We start from the raw sequence: 17601 nt of genomic DNA, 5'->3' as shown, positions 1-17601 counted from the left end.
CTGTCGGACCCCGCTTCGAAGCCCTTTACCATAACACAACCACCATAGGTGGCATTAATAACACCGGTGGTCTCTAATCAACAAGGAATTTTGTTTTTGTTAATATTCGACATCTGACTCGAAAAAACAACGGGTCAGCAGGATGGTGCGCTGCCTAAAGGAACTTGTCACCAAACCTGAGGACCTCAGTCCAATCCCTGGGACCCACATGGTGAAAGGAGAGACCTCCATATTCCTTCCATAACATGCGCTACCCCACACCAATAAGTTAAAATGTAATTTTATAAAAGTAAAGAGACTTAGGTAGATAGGGTCAAACCCATTTCATAGCCAGGAAGCCATAGGCTCATAATGTGGGAAGACTTGAGTCTCCGGGTGATGTCCAGAGCATCAGGTGTCTGACTCAGGCCTGGGCCCTGGCTCTACTTGGTTCACTGTGATTGACAGAAAGGATTGGATGGGTCCAGCTCCCTGTCCATCCTGTGGCTGCTCCTCTTCAAGTGTCTCTTTTTCACCTCTGCCTGACATTGCTCTCACAGACCCCCACCTCTATCCAGCCTGATCCCCTGGTTCTTTCCTTGCCAACAGACAAATGGCCTTGTTTCTTCCTGCTTCTACTTACCTCACAAAGATGCCAACTCGTCTATGGCTGCTGCTACAGCCTCCCTAATACAAGAGTCCTACTCTTTGTCCCTCCACACCCAGCTTGGCTCTGTATGACACACTACTACTTGGCTTGTAGTCTTTTCTTTCTTTTAAATTGTGTTTGCATCTTGATCATAAGCTCCATGAGGACACTGTTACCCACCTCCTGGCTTTATTGATGGGTACCATGTCCATTTTGGAGCTGTGTCCCTGGAGTTCTTTTGGCTCTGGGCTGAGCCCCGGGGCATTTTGTATGGGTAAATGTTGCTGCTAGGCCCATATGCACTCACCCTGGTTTGGCTGGCATGGCCAGTTTTGACAACCCATCCTCCAGTCTTCCCATTGATGCTTTCTAAATGTATCAGAGCTGGATGATGTCACTGTAGTGCATTTCAGGAATGGCTGTGTGGTTTATCCACATTTGAGTTGCTTTAAATGCAAACCTGACATCATACCGAAGGCAGCAGTGAACAACATGTGCACAGTAAACAGGCAGAGACTGTCTTATTGATTAACAGATGAGGCCTCTATTATCGATCTAGGCTTGGCGAGGAAATTTATCACTTTTAATTTCAGGGCTGCCAAATATTTCTGCCTCTGAGCCAGCCATTAGAGAGACAATTTAACGTACAGCCTACTTGGGAGAGGGGAATTCATCGGATGCGTTCTGCCCTGGTCTCAGATCCCCACCCTGGAGAGCCTGGGGTGCAAGTGTCTCCAGGAGGGGAGCCAGCAGTGGGAGCCATCGTCTGTGGTCCCAAGTGGAACTTGAAAGCTGACTCGGAGTCCCTTGGGGAGAGCTTAATATCGTGACTTTGGTGAATGCGGAGTGAGGGGGACATTGAAGGCCACCAGATATGGTCAGGCTGGGACCCAGGAAGTAGTCATTTAGTAGATGCTGTGTGCTTGCCTGTCTTTTATCTTCATCTGAACCCCGGGTGATAGTGTATGTTCGCCCTTCGTTTCCTCCCTCCCCCTTCCCTCTCTCTGCGCATCTGCCATGAAAGTGAGATGCTCCCTACAGCCCCATTGATAGCTGTTTCTCAGAACCTCGCCGTGCCAAGTCCCTTTGAAGCTCATAGCGCTATTGGGTTCCTAACTCGATTCGGATTATGACTACGGGGCTCCAAAGCAGTGGCGGAGCCCATGAGGTGCCCACCCCTCTCATTCTTTCTTCAGGGAGCGGTGAGAACAGATAGAGCCAAAGAGAATCAGATCCCTCTCAAATCCACAGAAAAATCATTGATGGCTAATGATTCAGAATAAGGGGAAGTTGCTCGTTGTGAGGGAGCTGGAACTCCATCCAGCCCCAGCTCCCCCATCCTGACCCTCTCCACTTTTTGAAGCATTTTCTGTGTGCCCCCCTCTCCAGCCCCCGTCCATGGATGAAAGTGGTCTTGGCTGTCACTTCCAAACACACAGACACTGTTCTTGCCACCATCCTCATAGACATTTTCTTGGCTTGATTTTCAAAGCTCGGTAAGCCATGGGCCAGGTGCTTGGCCTGAGGGTATCCTGTGGCTTTTAGGGACACCCCAAGGTTGTTGTCACAGGCTTCCTCTTGCCTCCAGGTAAACTCAGCCCCGGTCACCTGAGGCACACAACTATAATGACTCTGAAGTCTCTTCGGGAGCATCTATCTGCCCTGGAGTCCTTTCACACCCATTATTCAGTCAGCTCTTGTGCTGCGCACTTACTAGGGTAGTATAGCCTGTTTGTTACTTGGGAATAGAGGAGTCAGTGAGGCTGGGATCCTCCTTGTCCTACAGGTCTCTACTCATCATTGACAAGGACTGTTCTTTGGTGTTTAAGTCTCTGTATTTTGATTCTTACCTTTTAAGGCACGGATTTTTAAATTTGTTCTTTTGATACAAATTCTTTCTTTGTAGCCCGGGATGACCTGGAACTCACCATGTAGCCCAGGCTGATCTTGAACTTACGATCCCTTCTGCTTCATTTTCCTGAGTGCTAACCTTACAAGTCAGGCACGGACAATCATGTCCGTCCTCGAATTTTTAAAACAAGTACTGGAACACGATTTCTCCAAGTTCAGTTTAACAGGAAGCCCTGATACATGAAATGGGTAATGGGATTGGGTTTTGTTGAGTTGTTGCACGGGAGTGAGGCGCTTGCCCAGTTATCCGTAAGACTTCTTTGCAGATGGAAGCTGGAAGAGGCTGACAATCAAGACGATTAAGAGTTCAGAAGTCAGGCTGTGGATCTGTGTCCTCCTCCATTCTGTGTTACAGCTGGCACATCCCTGACCTCTCAGAGTTTGTGGTTCTTCATCTGCTGAGTAGGACACAGTAGTGGTGTAGACACCAGATGTTGTTAGGACTTGACATAGTCATGCATAGTCTACATTCAGCATCATGCCTGGTATATTGTGAATCCATGAGAAATCCTAGGTGGACTGAGAAGAGCAGTGGGGACTGCAAATGTGCCAAAAAAAAAATTGTCCGGCTCTTACAAGATTATAAGGTATACTTGGACACTTACTAAGACCCTTGAGCACATGTTAAGAAGAGCTCGGACACTTTGAGCGGTACAGAGTGGATCTGAAGGGACCGAACAGCTATAGCTGGAGGGTGTGCCCCTGATGTCTTAAAATGTGAAATGGCATTGAATAAACAGTAGTAAGACTAGAACAGAGACACAAGCGGAGTCAGGAATCATCTAAAGAAGGCGCTAAGGGACAGTCTAAGGGACAGTCTGGCTGTGGAGTTGGTTGCCTCACTGGGTCAGGTTATGGAAGACCCTGAGGTAAACATGAAGAGATTGAGAACCAGTACAAATGGGAAGTTTTTTAATATAAAGAAGTGTGAGGAATTATGACCTTCAATGGAGAATCGGACCATGTGAACCCAACCTCGAGTCTTCCAGTGTCTTTGAGTCTTTCAGGCATGATACTGCAAAGGTCTGGATAGGTGAGGGTGGTTCCCCACACAGTGGGGCGATGCATATTGAAGACATTCTGAAGAAAAAGCACCGAGACTTCAAACTTCAATCCTTAGATGGCATGCAGAAAACAACTGGGCTAGTGGTGTCACGTTTCACGCTGACATGGTGACGCCCGTTGCTTTGAGCTTTGTAAATATGGCTCTTGCGTGGCTCTAAGAGCATTGATGGAGTTTAGGTTGCCATAGGCTCCTACCATGAGTCAGGCAGATACATCTGTAGACAAGATGATAATGGCTTCTCAGAGAGTCAGGCTCACAGGGTAGCAGAAAGATGAGTCACCTTGCCTAGCCCTGAAGGCACAGGTCTCAAAGCAGAGGCTTCAGTGATGACTGGAGGTTTAAGGTCTAAGGGATGTAGGGAGGCAGAGGAGGTATGGGAGAACGGGTGCTAGTGTGGAGGAAGGCAGGCCCTTCAGGGAGTCACCTCAGCTGAGGTGGGGGATGAACCATGGAAGAGAGTGCCAGCAATAGCTGATGTGTCCTAGGGAGGAGTTTGGGCACCGTCCTTAAAATACAGGGAAAATTTACAGGGGCGCTAGGTGGCCGGGTGCAAGCGGTAGTTAGTGGGTCACCGATGAGTTAAATTTGCGAGTACTGAGTCAGAGGGTGTGGAGATAGAGTTAATGCGTACTTTCTCGTGAGTTGCACAGCAACAGTGCATGTCTCTCCTTGTTGGTGTCTCTTGCCCCTATCCACCCATCCAGCAGAGCTGGCCTTTCGTCGTCATGGGGCCTCTTACCTAGACTCTGTCTTAGCTCGTCTTAGTCATGCTGGGTTTATTTCTCCTCCTCTGGGAGACCTGGGTGGGTGGTCACCTGTCCAAGGTAATCTGCACTAGCTACTGGGGCTATGGATTATCTCTGAGTCTGAATTTTCACCAGGATCCTGGGTGTTTCCCCTAGTACCCAGGACACATCCCACCCTCTGGACTATAGTTCTAACGTTAACCATTTCTTTCTTTCAGCGGGTGCCAAAGCCTTTGTGTGTGATCAGTGTGGTGCCCAGTTCTCGAAGGAGGATGCCCTGGAGACACACAGACAGACCCATACTGGTGAGTGTCCCTGACTCCATTCCCCAGACCACCAAGCACGAAGGAGGTCAAGGTATTTGGTGGCATCCTCTTACTGCCGAACACGGCATCATCATGCCGAGGGTCTCTGTGGATGGGGATGGGCTTGTGCAGACGCCTGTCTAGGAGGCTTGAGCAAGCATTACAGATAGGACAGTTCTGAGACCAGATGTTCTGAGTTAGGCCAAGATACTGTCTGTAATAAGGCAATGAGCTTCCATCTTCCCAAGGGGTCTTGTACATTCTTGCTGAGGCTCTAAGGATTCTGTGGTGTTGTCTAATGGTTGGAAACCTCTTCATACTCAACTCTGGTGAAATTCAGAAGCCCTGGTGTAGCCACAGTGGTTGACAGGTTGATCCATCATCTCTAACACATCCATCAACACACAGGGATGTATTCGGACTGTGTTAACCAACGGAGATAGAACTCTATGGGACTGCACAGTACTGACTGCACAGTGTCGGCATCATCTCGTCACCATGATTTGACAGCTCTGTTGCCATCGTGGCCAAAGTTCACACTGGTTGGTTGCTCATGCTGTGCCAGGCACTGTTCTCCTTTCTTTCCATAATCCCTCTTGGCTGGTCTCTCAGGAACCCTGCACACTAACAGGGAGGCTACTCTTAGGTCAGGACTGAAGAAAGGGACTCTTAAAAGAGGGCAGGGGCTTGCTGAAGCAGAAGCCAGAGGTTGGGGTACCCAGGTTTCATCCTGACTGGGGCAGTTCCTAAATGGAACTACGGATTAATTACTTAGTCTCTCTTCATTTGGGTTTCCTCATTGATTAGGAAAGCGGGGGCATGACGCTATGCGTCTATCATATAGTGCTTTGTGGGGATTTAGTAAAATTATTTTACCTGCAATGCTTCCCAAAGTGTTTGACTCCTAGTAGGTATTTAGTGGACAGTAATTGATGGATACACTTTAACAAGTACTTTTTGCATTCCCGAAGTGTGTCCAGACTGCTGGTGGAATTTAGGATATGGCAGCACACTAGAAGCAGGCAATTCTGACTCTCGGGGAAGGTTGCTCCTGAGACATAGTATGAAGGACAAGCATATGATACGATGTCAATTAAAGTGGGTGTCGCCAAGAAAAAAATAGAGCAGATGTGCGGGAGAAAACAAGAGGGAGAAAAGTAGTGTTTTGGATAAAATGTTCAGGGAAGAAGGCTTCTTTGAAGGGTGACCCTTGAGCAGAAGCCCAAGGTCAGGGGCGAGCTGCTTAGACGCCCGTGGGAACAGAGGGACTTGCACTCGGAAAGGTCTGGAGGCCAGGCGGGGACTCATAATTTCAGAAGAGCAGAGTGAAGCACGGTGAGCAGAGTGTCTGGTGAGCTGGGAAATGGGGCCGGCCTCTCTGCCCTGGAGCCTGGCTTTACTCTGTATGTGCTGGGAGTTCTCCTGAGGGGTGTGTTAGTTACTCGTTTCATTTTAGCACTGTGGCAGTGTACTTGAGAAAAGTGGCAGAAGAACAGAGAGTTTATTTTGACTCACTGTCTGAGGTTACAAGTCTGTCATGTCCCTCCTCAGCTAACCCTCGTTGGAAACAGCTTCCCAGACTGGCCCAGCAGTGTGTCTCCCAGGCGATTGCAAATCCAGGCATGTTGACACTGAAGGTTAACGATCATGAGGAGAGGGAAAGTATTTGCAAATCACATGTGAAATTTATAGCTAGGAAATACAAAAGAGATACAAGCTGAAAACCCAATACAAATAACTAAAGAAGAAAATGGGTAAAGGAAATGTCACATGTCTCCAAAGATAGACATAGCCGAAGGACACGTAAAAAGATGCTCCAAGTCATTAGCCACCAGGGAGATGCAAATCAAACCTCAGTGAGATACCACTCAACCCATCAGGATGTGGCTCTCCGAAAATGCAGAGATAGTGGCAAGTGTTGCTGAGGGTGTGGAAAAACCAGAGCCCTCGTATGTCACCGGTGGGAGGGGAGAGCGAGGCCTCGTCGCTTTGGAGAACCACCTGGATGCTCTTAAGAGGTTTCAACATAGAATCACCAGATTACACAGCAGTTTTGCTCCTTCCTGTCTGCCAAAAGAGATGGAAATGTGTGTCCATGCAGAAACTTGAATGTGAATGTCCATCGCTTCAGTCAAGTAGAATAATCCAGTGTCAATCAATTAACAGGTCAGCAAAATGTGAGGTATACACAGTCAATTAATCCGTTTTTGTTGTGAAATGGATGGAGGTATTGATACATGCTATAGCGTGGCTAAACCTTAAAAACATCTGTTGGAAGAAGCCTGGCACAAAAGTCCATGTGTTGTATGGTGGCCTTCATTCATATGTAACGTCCAGAAAGGGCAAATCTGTCCAGCCCTGGGGTACATTAGTGGGTGTCAGAGACTCCAGATGTCAGGGAGAAATAAGGGTTGACTGCTAAGGGAGACACAGTTTTTCTTTCGGGGGAGACAAACATTTTCTAGCATTGATCGTGGTGATGATTATGCAAGTGTGTGAAGATCCGGTAAACTGTATCCTTTGCAAGTGTAGACATGCTGCATGCCATGGTATTGTAGCTTTTAAAGCTGGGTGAATGTGTATGTGTGTACATATGTAATCTGTCATTGTCAGGAGCACTTGACTGGTGGTCCACATACACCACCTCATGTATTTTCACACACACACACACACACACACACACACACACACACACACACAGGGATATGTAAGTTTGGGTAGATATATAAACACAAGGAAGCTAGTCCACTGAAGGATCTGCATCCAAACTGCACTGGAGAATTTTGAGTGTCAATGACGTGATTTATACGTGTAGAAGAGCACTGTAGACCTTGTGTGGGGAGTTGATCAGAGAGAATGTTCCAGGAGCTAGTTGCTGTGTGAGGCACCACTCCAGCAGACCCATAGAAAAACCAAGTGTTCTGAGGGTTGGCTGGGCTCAACTGGGTGGTTTTCATGTGAACTGCCATTAGGCGATAGCTGGGGCTGGCACCTTCTCAACAGGGCCCTGGGGCGTGTTATCATGGTGATCTCTCTGCCCACACATCTTACTTAGAACTCCTCCAGCTTGGCCTGTCAGCTGCAGAGCAACCTCTGTCTGTTTCTACAGAACACCACCTCAGGCTACAGAAATCAGGGAACGTGTGATACCAGCTCCGTCACAACAGTGAAAACCACCAGAAACACTCAGTCTCACCTCTGCTCTGTACTGCTGTTTAAAACTGTCCCGGGTCAGTTCCACATTTAAAGGAATAGAAATCTAGACTTCCCTTCTCACTGGGCAAGTGGTAAGAGCCTGTCGGGAAGGAGAATTGGTGGCAGCCATCTTGCAGACAAGCAACCACAGGTTTGGAGGAGACAAAGGGGACAAAGTTGGATTCTGGTACCATTTTCTTATTGTTAGACCACACACACTCAGGGATCCCACCCCAGGAATGCTGACCTGGGGTAACTGAGAGGACTGTTGAGCCCACTTGATCATGTACCTTTGCTTTGTCCGTCTGGACTGAATTCACAGCTGCAGGAAGCAGGCTTCGTTCTAAACCAGAGGTTGGGGAAGCATCAGGGAAGTTAGGCTCAACCAGGCCCAGGGGCTCTCTGCTGACCTCCCGTGTCTTTGGCACATGTCTGGGAGGTAGTCACTGTATGGCCATGTAACATGGTAGTAACACTGGGAACCCAAGGGTGGTCATGGAACTTTACTTTCTCTAAGATATCTTGTGGCTTTCTGCCAGTAGAGAGAGGCTCCATCCGAGATAAGTCAGCTCATGTGAAGAGAAAGCAAGAGATATTCAGTAGGAGACCTCGTGTGGCTCTCTCAGTCAAGACTGAGAAAACTAAGGTGAAGGGTGGAGAAGTTGGAGTGAGAGAGGCTAAGGTTGAAGCTGGGTGTAGGGTGTTCGAAAAGCTAAGAGCATCAGCTGCCTACTAGTACAGAACAGGCACAGTGAGGAGCCTAGGGCACTCGGCCTCCCCTTGATGCACAGCGGGCAGGGCTCCTTTATCAGGAATGGTGGGTACCTCCTGCTGATCCCTGTAGTACCCCTCAGGCTGCCCTTACTGTTAACGAAAGAGCGTGTGAACTCCATCCAACATCTCTGTTTTAGAAAGGAGGTCTCAGGAGGCAGAGTTTGGGCTCAGTTGGCTGAGTGCTTACCGGCAGCATGAGTTCCTGGGTTCCATGCCCACCCAACACTGCATACCCGGGGCATGGTGGTACATGCCTGTGTGGAAGTCGACAGACCAGAAGTTCAAAATCATTTTCAGCTATATATTGAATTTGAGGGCAGCCTGGGGCACATGACCCCCCCACACACACACACACACAGGGCGGGGACTGCCTAGGAGAGGGGTTCCAAGGAAGTATTGAAAATAATACTGACCTGTATGGTGATGCACACCTTTATTCCCAGCACTGGGAAGGCAAAGGCAGATGGATCTCTTGGAGTTCAAGGCCAGCCTGGTCTACATAGCAAGCTCCAGGACACAGAGGAAACCCTGACTCAGACACACACACACACACACACACACACACACACACCACAGACAGACAGACAGACAGACAGACAGACAGACAGACAGACACAGGAAGGAAGGAAAAGAAAAAGAAAAATAAGACTATAAAGCCACAGGAAGCATCAAGCCAAGTGAGGTGGCAGGTGTCACCAGAGAGCTAACAGGAGAACAGACGAGCAATCTGAAGAGAAGGAACAGAGACTGTGGGGAGAGAAGACTGATAACTCGTCAAACTGCCTCAGCAGACCGGTTTTACAGATAAGAAAATGGAGGCCTAGAACTAGGTCCGGAGCAGGAAGTGCAGAGCTGAAACCTGACCCGGCTCCGGCTCCGAGTCAGTGCCCTTCCATAGCTCCTTAGCAGCCCCCACTGTGCCATGCCACAGTGTCTGTGAACCTGTGGCCTGAGCAGGTCAGGGAGAGCCTGTGCTGCCGCCGTTTCACTCGTGGCCCTGTCCTGGTCATCCTCGTGACCCACGTGTAACTAAGAATTCCCAGTGCTCCGATGCCCACAGCTTCATGTCGGGGTAGGATACAGTTTCCCTGATTCAGATCAGCCTGGGCATTCCCTGACCACGGCTTCCACATGGGGAGAGATCAGCCAACACAGGATAGATACCACACAGGATGGGAGATGCAGTGTCTGGAAGATTATTACTGAGCCCCTGAACGTAGTTAGTAGAAGCTGGCTGTAGTTCCAGTGCAAGCTGAGCAGATGGTCCCGTCACCTCTCCCCCTTCCGACTCCACTTAGCCTGGATTTCTTCTTTTCCTGGTGTACGTGACACCCTCTTCCCCCACCCCCACCCCCCTAGATCTCCAAGGGCTCAGGCTGGTGCTTCAGGGAGGCCATCATTACGGCGGGGGCTGGGCTCAGGCTTTGTTGTCATATCATGGCTTTCTGTTTGGGTACAGCAAAGACTCTGAGGAGGATAAACAGAGATCATTTTACACCTTTTATATTATGACAGATACATACTGCAAAACACTGCTGCTTCCAAAATGTTTGGGTTGCAGGAATTAACCGCTAGGCAGTTCCCAGGAGGCTCATACTTCATTTACACATCAGAAGTTTTTTTTTTTTCTTTTTTCTTTTTTCTTTTTTTACCCTGTTCAGTCAAACCAGAGTGAGAAGATGCGTGCATGTGTGTGCACAGTCATATGCACAACCAAGGCATCTCCTGGGTTCAGTAGCAGGAGCGTCTTAATTTAGTAAGTAGTTCTTTAAGTCCAGATAAACTGATAAATACCATTAATGGCTTAATTTATACTCTGGGTTTGAAATTTGACACTCGGACACTATCTTGGCTCGGGAAACACAAGTGGTCTTGTGCCCGAGGTTTTAATGACCGATCAGTAATATAAATTGCTACATCACTGAGCAGAAATAGCCTCTCCTTGTCATTTGATCTGGAAACTTCTCTGGCCAGGCAGCAGTTAATAAATTTAAAAATAATTACCCTCTTTATTCAAAGTCAAACTAATTAGGAGTGGGTTTTTTACAAATCATAATGTTGTTCAAGTCACTGTATGTTCCCTCTGGAGACTTGAACAGGCCTAGGGGCAACAGACAGTACTGGATGGTAGTAATGAGAGAGCAGGAGCCATCCTGGCTGCTGGGCTCAAGGGGGCGTGGCTGGGGCAGTCTTTATCATGTCCCAGAGAGAAGGCAGGGAGGAGGCTGGGAAGGTTCCCATGTAGGAACCTTCAATTCTGGGCGTCCATACAGAAATCTGAGCTACTGTGGTGTGAATATGGGGGAGTTAGGGTCAAGGTTGGTCTGTGTGGGAGTCAGACTGAGAGACAGAGAGTCAAGGAACAGAAGGAGTGGGCATACCTGTGCACGACCATTACGGAAGACTCAGCACACTAAAGGCAGATGGATGGGTGGAGTGACATCTGAAAAAAAAAATTGCTTTCTTGGCAAGTGTGGGTCCTAGTGGAGTGACTTAGCTTTATGTCACACACGATAGAGAGAAGGTGCACATGCAGCCTTAAGTCTTAAGTGTAGAGTATGGGGTACCACTGCATGGTGGTTCAAGACTTGGTCTTTAGTGTCACACAATAGCTTTGTCCTTTATAGAATTTATCATCTTGGTTGGATTGTTCATCTTCTTTAAACCACCCTTTTCTCAGCACGGTATCAGGACCGTGTGATGCTTGGTTTGTATGGGGTACCACAGAAGCACTCAGCAGGGGCCTTGCATGGAGCATGCATTCAGGGAATGGTAGTGGTGGTTATTGTTAGTGCCTCATCCAAGTCTTATTAGAGATGAAGAGCCTTGTCCCCTTACTAGGTAGGGAGGAAGGGCCATGCCCATAGTGATGGTGATAGGGGAACTAACTGTATCCAGCTGCTTTTTCAAATTGGAGGTTAGGGACTTACGGGATCATACCAATGTCCTCCAGCTAAGAGGTCATCTCCAACGTGTCTGCTGTGAGGAAATAGTAGAACCTTCTAGTCTCCTTTGCCGTAAAACTAGAAAACATCCTTTGAGCAAGTGTCTTCCAGTGCCCACACTTTAAGGGCATCACCTTACCCCTTCCCCAAAATGGAAGAGAGAAAGAGGCAGACAAACGATGAGTAAGGTCACTTCTGGGCTTCACCTCCCCCTGGTGTAGGGAGCTAGGTTGAACTAGACCACGAACTTGCCCCAGAGACGTTTTTAAGTCTCTCCTCCTGCTATAACCTTGCTCCAGGAGATCTCCAAGTTGACAGTCTCATTTTCTGTCAACCAGAGAGGTTGTCCAGCTGGGTTGCCCCATCATTCCTTTGTGTGCTTGCTCTCTGAGTTTTAGAGCATTATACCCAGGGAATACCAGGTGCTTTGTGGATATAACTCATAATGGTGACTAAAATTTGATTCCTGCCTTCCTGTTGAAGGCCATAGTGCTGGAAAGACATGAGCAAGCAAACTGAGCTTAGCCTTAGGTATGGATCCTTGAAGAGATGGCCTTCACGGGTACTTGGCACCTCTAGCTGTGTTAACTCTTCATGACTAAGGTAAATATTATTTCTCTCTCCTCTTTGGTGGAGAACACTGAGATCTTGGTGGTTAGGGAACACCAGTCCAGGACAGACCTCTAATAGGTGGTGTTTTGTGTTTCTGTGTCCCAGAATCCCTTCTTTAAGTGATGTCCTCTTCCTGTGGGGCCTGGGCATTGAATCTAACCAGAGGCTTAAAGCCTGTGCTTGGAAAAGGTACTTAGTTAAGAACCCTCCCCCTCCCCAAAAGATCCAAACTAGAATTAGCACTCATATGATTTCATTTACAGCTCAAGCTTCTTCTCTCCTCCCCCCCCCCCGACTACAAAATACAGACTTTCTTTGACTGGCCTAGGAAAAAAATGTTTAGTTTCCATATTGCCGTGTGACAGGGGAAACCACTTAAACAAAGTCAAGTGTTTAGATGATGCTTTTCATGGACTTTCAAGGAGGTCTCTCAATCTAGAAGCCGTGGACACGCCCAGCAGTGGGGGCTTTGCTGTGGACTCTGCCTTTCCCTTTCAACAGGGAGTGGGCATTGATAGACACTTACTCAAAGGACCCTTCCTGCTTTAGGGCAAAGCAGACTAGAAGGTTCTATCATTTTTCTCATTGTTATGTCCAAAAGAATCCCTAACAAGAAGGACCCTCATGGCAGGAAAGACTGATTCTGGCTCAGAGTTTGAGGGCCAACAGTCCATGGCGGTGGAGGAAGCATGGCAGCAGGTAGCTTCCTGGGAACAGGAGTGTGTGGCTGGGACTCCTCGCTTCCTGACACCTTAGTGAAATAGGAAGCAGAAATACGGGAAAGAGGTATTCACCCTCTCCTCCCGGCTTTTCCAGTTTGAAACTCCAGCCCAGAGAGTGTCACCACCCACTTTTAGGGTAGATCTTCCTTCCTGAGTTGGTTCACTTTAGAAATGCCATCAAAGACATACACCCAGAGATGTTTCCTGAGTTATCTCAAGGCCATTCGAGTTGACCATTGAGATTAACCATCCCAGAGGAACGTACCTACCCAGCAGCTGTTTGGCTCCTTGGATAAGGCAAACTGTGTTTCCAGCTCTGATGTTGGCATTCTGCCTTTCCTGGCCTGTGTCTCACCTTTGATATATCAGTGACACTTAGAGTGGGGCGTGCCCTCGACTCTGATCTTCAGGTGGAAAAGGAAGCTCTTGTTGGAAGGGCTCCTCATGGAGGCTGGCTGTGGGAAGAATGCAGGAAGTAGCAGGTAATGTCAAAGGTTTAAAGGGTAAACGCTACCATGTCTTCCTCAGGATCACTGCCAGCCAGCCTTGCCCATCTGCTGCTCTAGACCTAACTTTAGAAGGGCATGCTGGACACCTAGAAGCCATGTCAGGCGGATGGGATCCAGGCCTCAAACACTGTCTCCACCTCCCAAAGCCCAACCCCAGAGCAGACAGGAGAGAGGGGCAGGCAGAAGATCAGAAATAACCTTGATCTCCCTGATACTTTACATGAAACAAACAACAAAAAAAAGAAGGACCAAGCCTCAGGCTCCTGCCCAAGGTGGAAGGTAACAGGGGAGGGCAGGACAGTGAGTCATCAGACGGACAGACAGACTCCAGGCTGGTTGGCAGGTTCTCACCCTTGAAAGCATAATAGCATTTGACTTTTATAAATATCAGAGGTGATTCGTATAGCGTTTCACATGGTGTGCCAAGGAATTTAACACGAGGAAGCTCAAATCCCAGAATGGCCACAGAACGTCATAGGCACTTGGGGAGGGAGGGTCATGTGCCGCTGCTTGTACAGTCAGTGCCCAGCATAGATTTACTCTTGACCTAATTTCATGCTGTTACTATAAAGGCATGCTTGATGCCTAATATAGAGTTTTATTTTCCAAGCACAGATCTCTCTCCGCTCTGCGGAAGCTGCCTGCTGTAGAGCGGGGAGGGGCCACCCAGCTTGTCACTTGCTGGTCTATACAAACTGCCTGCTCCCCTGCCTGCCCCCAGGATCCCTCCAGCCAACTTCTGGAGGTTCCCCTCCATGGTGACTTTTAAGCTGGCATTAATGGTCATTTTTTTTTAGAGCAGTTTTCAGCCTAAAGCAAAATTGCCTAAAAGGAATAGAGACTTCTGAGAGTACCCGTGTCCCCTCGCAGGTAGAACCTCCACTGCTGTTGGTGTCCTACGGTGCCACGGCTCATTTGTTGCCCCTGTGGACCCGAATGGACTGAGCATGTCAGTCTGAGGCCCACAGCTGACAGGCAGCTCAGTCTTGGTGGGGGTTGTGTCATAGGCTTAGAACAGGGTATAATGACACAGGTCCACCATTCAGAGCAGTTTTGCTACCCTGAAAGTGCTTTTGTCCCCCCCTTTCATCTCCCCAATACCTTTAAAGAGTTATTTTGGATTATGTGTGTGTGGTTATTCTGGGGGATCTATCCTGGCTTCCTCAGACACCTGTACTTACGTGTAAAAGGCAAAGGTGGGTGCTGGGAACTGAGCTAGGATCTGCTGAGGAAGCAGCACATGTTCTTAATTGCTTTGACAATTCTCTAGCCCCACCTCCCAATACCTCTCCCCCACCCCACCCCCATCCCCACCCTCACCCTCGTTTTTGATTGTAAAAGATTGTATGTGTGACTCCGGAGGGTGAACCTGCCCACGGCCTTGTGCATGCTAAGCAAGTGCTCTGTCACTGAACTATATTCCCCCCACTCCCCACCCCCCACCCTGGCGGCGCTGGGGGCTAAAACTGTTAGGCTTGTGAAGCAATTACTTCTACCTGACAACCTCAGTTTTTCTTTTTCTCCTTCCCTTTCCTCCGACCTCCGCTTTGTTCCCTCCCTCGTTTAGCCCACACTGGTCTCAAACTCCCTATGTTAGCTGAGGTTGCCCTTCAACTTCTGATCCCTCCTGCCTGCACCTCCCAAATACTAACATTGCAGGTACACGGCTCCAAACTTGGATCCCCACACTAGTCACATGAAGCATTACTGCCTTGGGCAGTGTTTGGGCAAATCAGTGGCGTTTGATGGTCTGGGGATGGGTAAAAAGATGCCACCCAAGACAGGTTAGAGACGACTCATCCATGTCATAGCAGACATTCTGTTGGGATGCTGAGGTCGGGGAGGAGTTGTGGGCAGGACCCACACGGGTTTCATTGTTCTGCACCTCCTTCCATGGCAAGAATGATGTTGGACACTGTTGTTGGCAGAGGGGGAGAGAGTGTGGTACTTGAAAGAGTCAATAACCCAGGAGAAAGAAGAACTAGGCTTTTATCCCATTTCCACCACAAATGTGCCTTATGCCACAGGAAAAGAAATGCTTCATTTTTTTCTAACTCTCACATACATAGGGTGGGAACTGGACAAGAAAAAAAAATGCTGTCTAGGGACTGTGTGATCCAGGGAAGAATCTAAGATCTGATCTTGTATTGACATTGTTGTGAATTCTTCTCAGCCAGTCTTCATATTCGACAACTTTGTTTAGAAATACGGAGGCGGCAGTGAGGGGTGTAGCCCAGTTTGGAGAGTGTCTGGCATGTACAAAGCCTCCCTCCGGTCCAGTTCCCAACATTGCATACATTGTGCATAGTAGTGCATGCCTGTAATCCCAGCACTCAGCTAGTGGAAGCAGAAAGATCAGAAGTTCAAGGTCACCTTCAGTGATACGGTGTTTGGGACCAGCCTGGACTTCATAGGCATATCCATATATACTTATATACATATTATATACATATTTATGAGTGCTAGTGTCTGAGGAAGCCAGAATATGTGTCAGATCCACTGGAAGTGAAATACAAGGCAGATGTGGGTGCTGGGAGTAGAACTTGTCTCTTTCAAGTACCACACTGCCTTCCCCTCTGCTAACAATACTGTCTAACATCATTCTTGCCATGGTAGGAGGTGAAGGACAATGAGGTCCCTGTGGGTCCTGTCCCCTGTTCTTCCCCCTACCCCAGAGCCCCAACAAAATGTCTGACAGGAAGTGGATGTTCAAGATGATGAGTCAGGAAGCTTGAGTCTTCTCTAATCTGTCTTGGGTCAAGTGTTTTTACATACATACATACATACATACATGCGCACATGTGCGCACACACACACCTGTTGTAAACAATACAACAGTATCTGGAAAATGCCTAGGTCAGGACTACTGAAGAACAGCATGTGTCTTAGTGGTGGTAACTGCTTCTACTCTGAGATATGCAGCTTCTTTCCCTCGACTGCTCAACTATAGACAGTATTTCTTCTGCTTTATTCAAAGCTTTATACCTTTGCATTCAATACACAGTTTCTGTTCTAGGAGCCAAAGGGGAAGTGAAGTTTTTGCCACTCTGTGAGGTCTTAGATCACCTTCATTGCGTGTACATGACTGACAAGGGTGGGGTGCAGGACAGTTGCAGGACCTGAGAAGTTGAAATGATATGACTGATCACGTGGTAGAGCCACATGCAGGTGGAGCCCCAACAGTGGACAAAATTGTATTGGAGACTTCCCATGTCCTTCCTGCCCAGAGTTTCCATTCAGATTGGCACACCATCAGCGCCCCTATGGCCAGCCTTAGTCCCCCCACAGGTGTCCTCTGTCCCTCCCCATTCCTCTCTCTGCTCTCGCTCTTTCCTTTCCAGCACCCTCCCCTCTCTCCAGGGCTGCCCCCGCTGCCTGCTGACAGAAAGGAGTTGGTAAAAACCTAAGTGTAACTGAAATCTGAAAAGCCATAAATCGCCTTGTTTTTTCTAGAATGTTGGTAGCATTTTGATTTAATAGTTGGACAAACACAAGGGCCTATTTTATTCAGAGTTTACAGGCCTCAAGGCTGTTATTCCTCCAAATTTAATAGCATCGAAATTGCAGGGTTCGCTATAATTTGCCTATCGCTTGCTGCTCCGCCATTGATGTTTATTGTCAGCGAGATGGAATCTCAATCCGACTCACTTAGATAACATGTCTGTTAAACATTTAGATAATTGTACAATCATTAACTTGTCACATTATTTTAGAGATTCAAAACAGAGGCAGGGTAAGTAGAGGTACCCAAGGGGGTGGAGGTGGTGGGTGGAGGAGGAGGGGGGGACCTCTTTGGAGTTAGATAACTGGAGATGAGAGAATTGATTGCAAGAGCTGCTGCATCGTCCAAGATGCCTGAGTTGTGGAGGTGTGGGGTGCAGAGACAGGACTATGGTTGGTTGTTTCTTTCAGGTTACCGTCTTAATCGTCCCACATGACCCTGGTAGTCAGGCTGCTGTCTGCTGGCCTCTGGGACAAGGTGCCAGATGCTCAGAAATCTCTGGTGCTCTGTCCCCAACTTTGTCTAGGAAATCTGAATGTGAGGTGACTTGTAACTATAAAGCATTCTGAATGAACTAAACGGCCATTAGAATCTGTGAACGGAGGTACCTGACCTGGAAGAATGTCTGTGATGTTTTGAGGGCTTTTATAAAAAGCAGATTTTAAAGTAAATTTTAAAGAGGACCT

General features: G+C 48.1%; 1 protein-coding gene across 1 annotated transcript in view; it reads left to right on the top strand.

Moving 5' to 3' along the window:
• The window catches only part of LOC110327725 (zinc finger and BTB domain-containing protein 16), a 176999-nt gene that overhangs the window by 112363 nt on the left and 47035 nt on the right, over nucleotides 1–17601 (top strand). Inside the window, exon 3 of the mRNA XM_029543812.1 lies at nucleotides 4570–4656. Coding sequence (XP_029399672.1) covers nucleotides 4570–4656 — 87 coding nt within the window. The remainder of the gene's footprint in view (nucleotides 1–4569; nucleotides 4657–17601) is intronic.

The sequence above is a fragment of the Mus pahari genome, chromosome 10 (assembly GCF_900095145.1).
Source record: "Mus pahari chromosome 10, PAHARI_EIJ_v1.1, whole genome shotgun sequence".
Classification (NCBI taxonomy): Eukaryota; Metazoa; Chordata; class Mammalia; order Rodentia; family Muridae; genus Mus; species Mus pahari.
The sequence above is the reverse complement of the archived record's forward strand: the minus strand, read 5'-3'. Positions and strand labels throughout refer to the sequence as shown.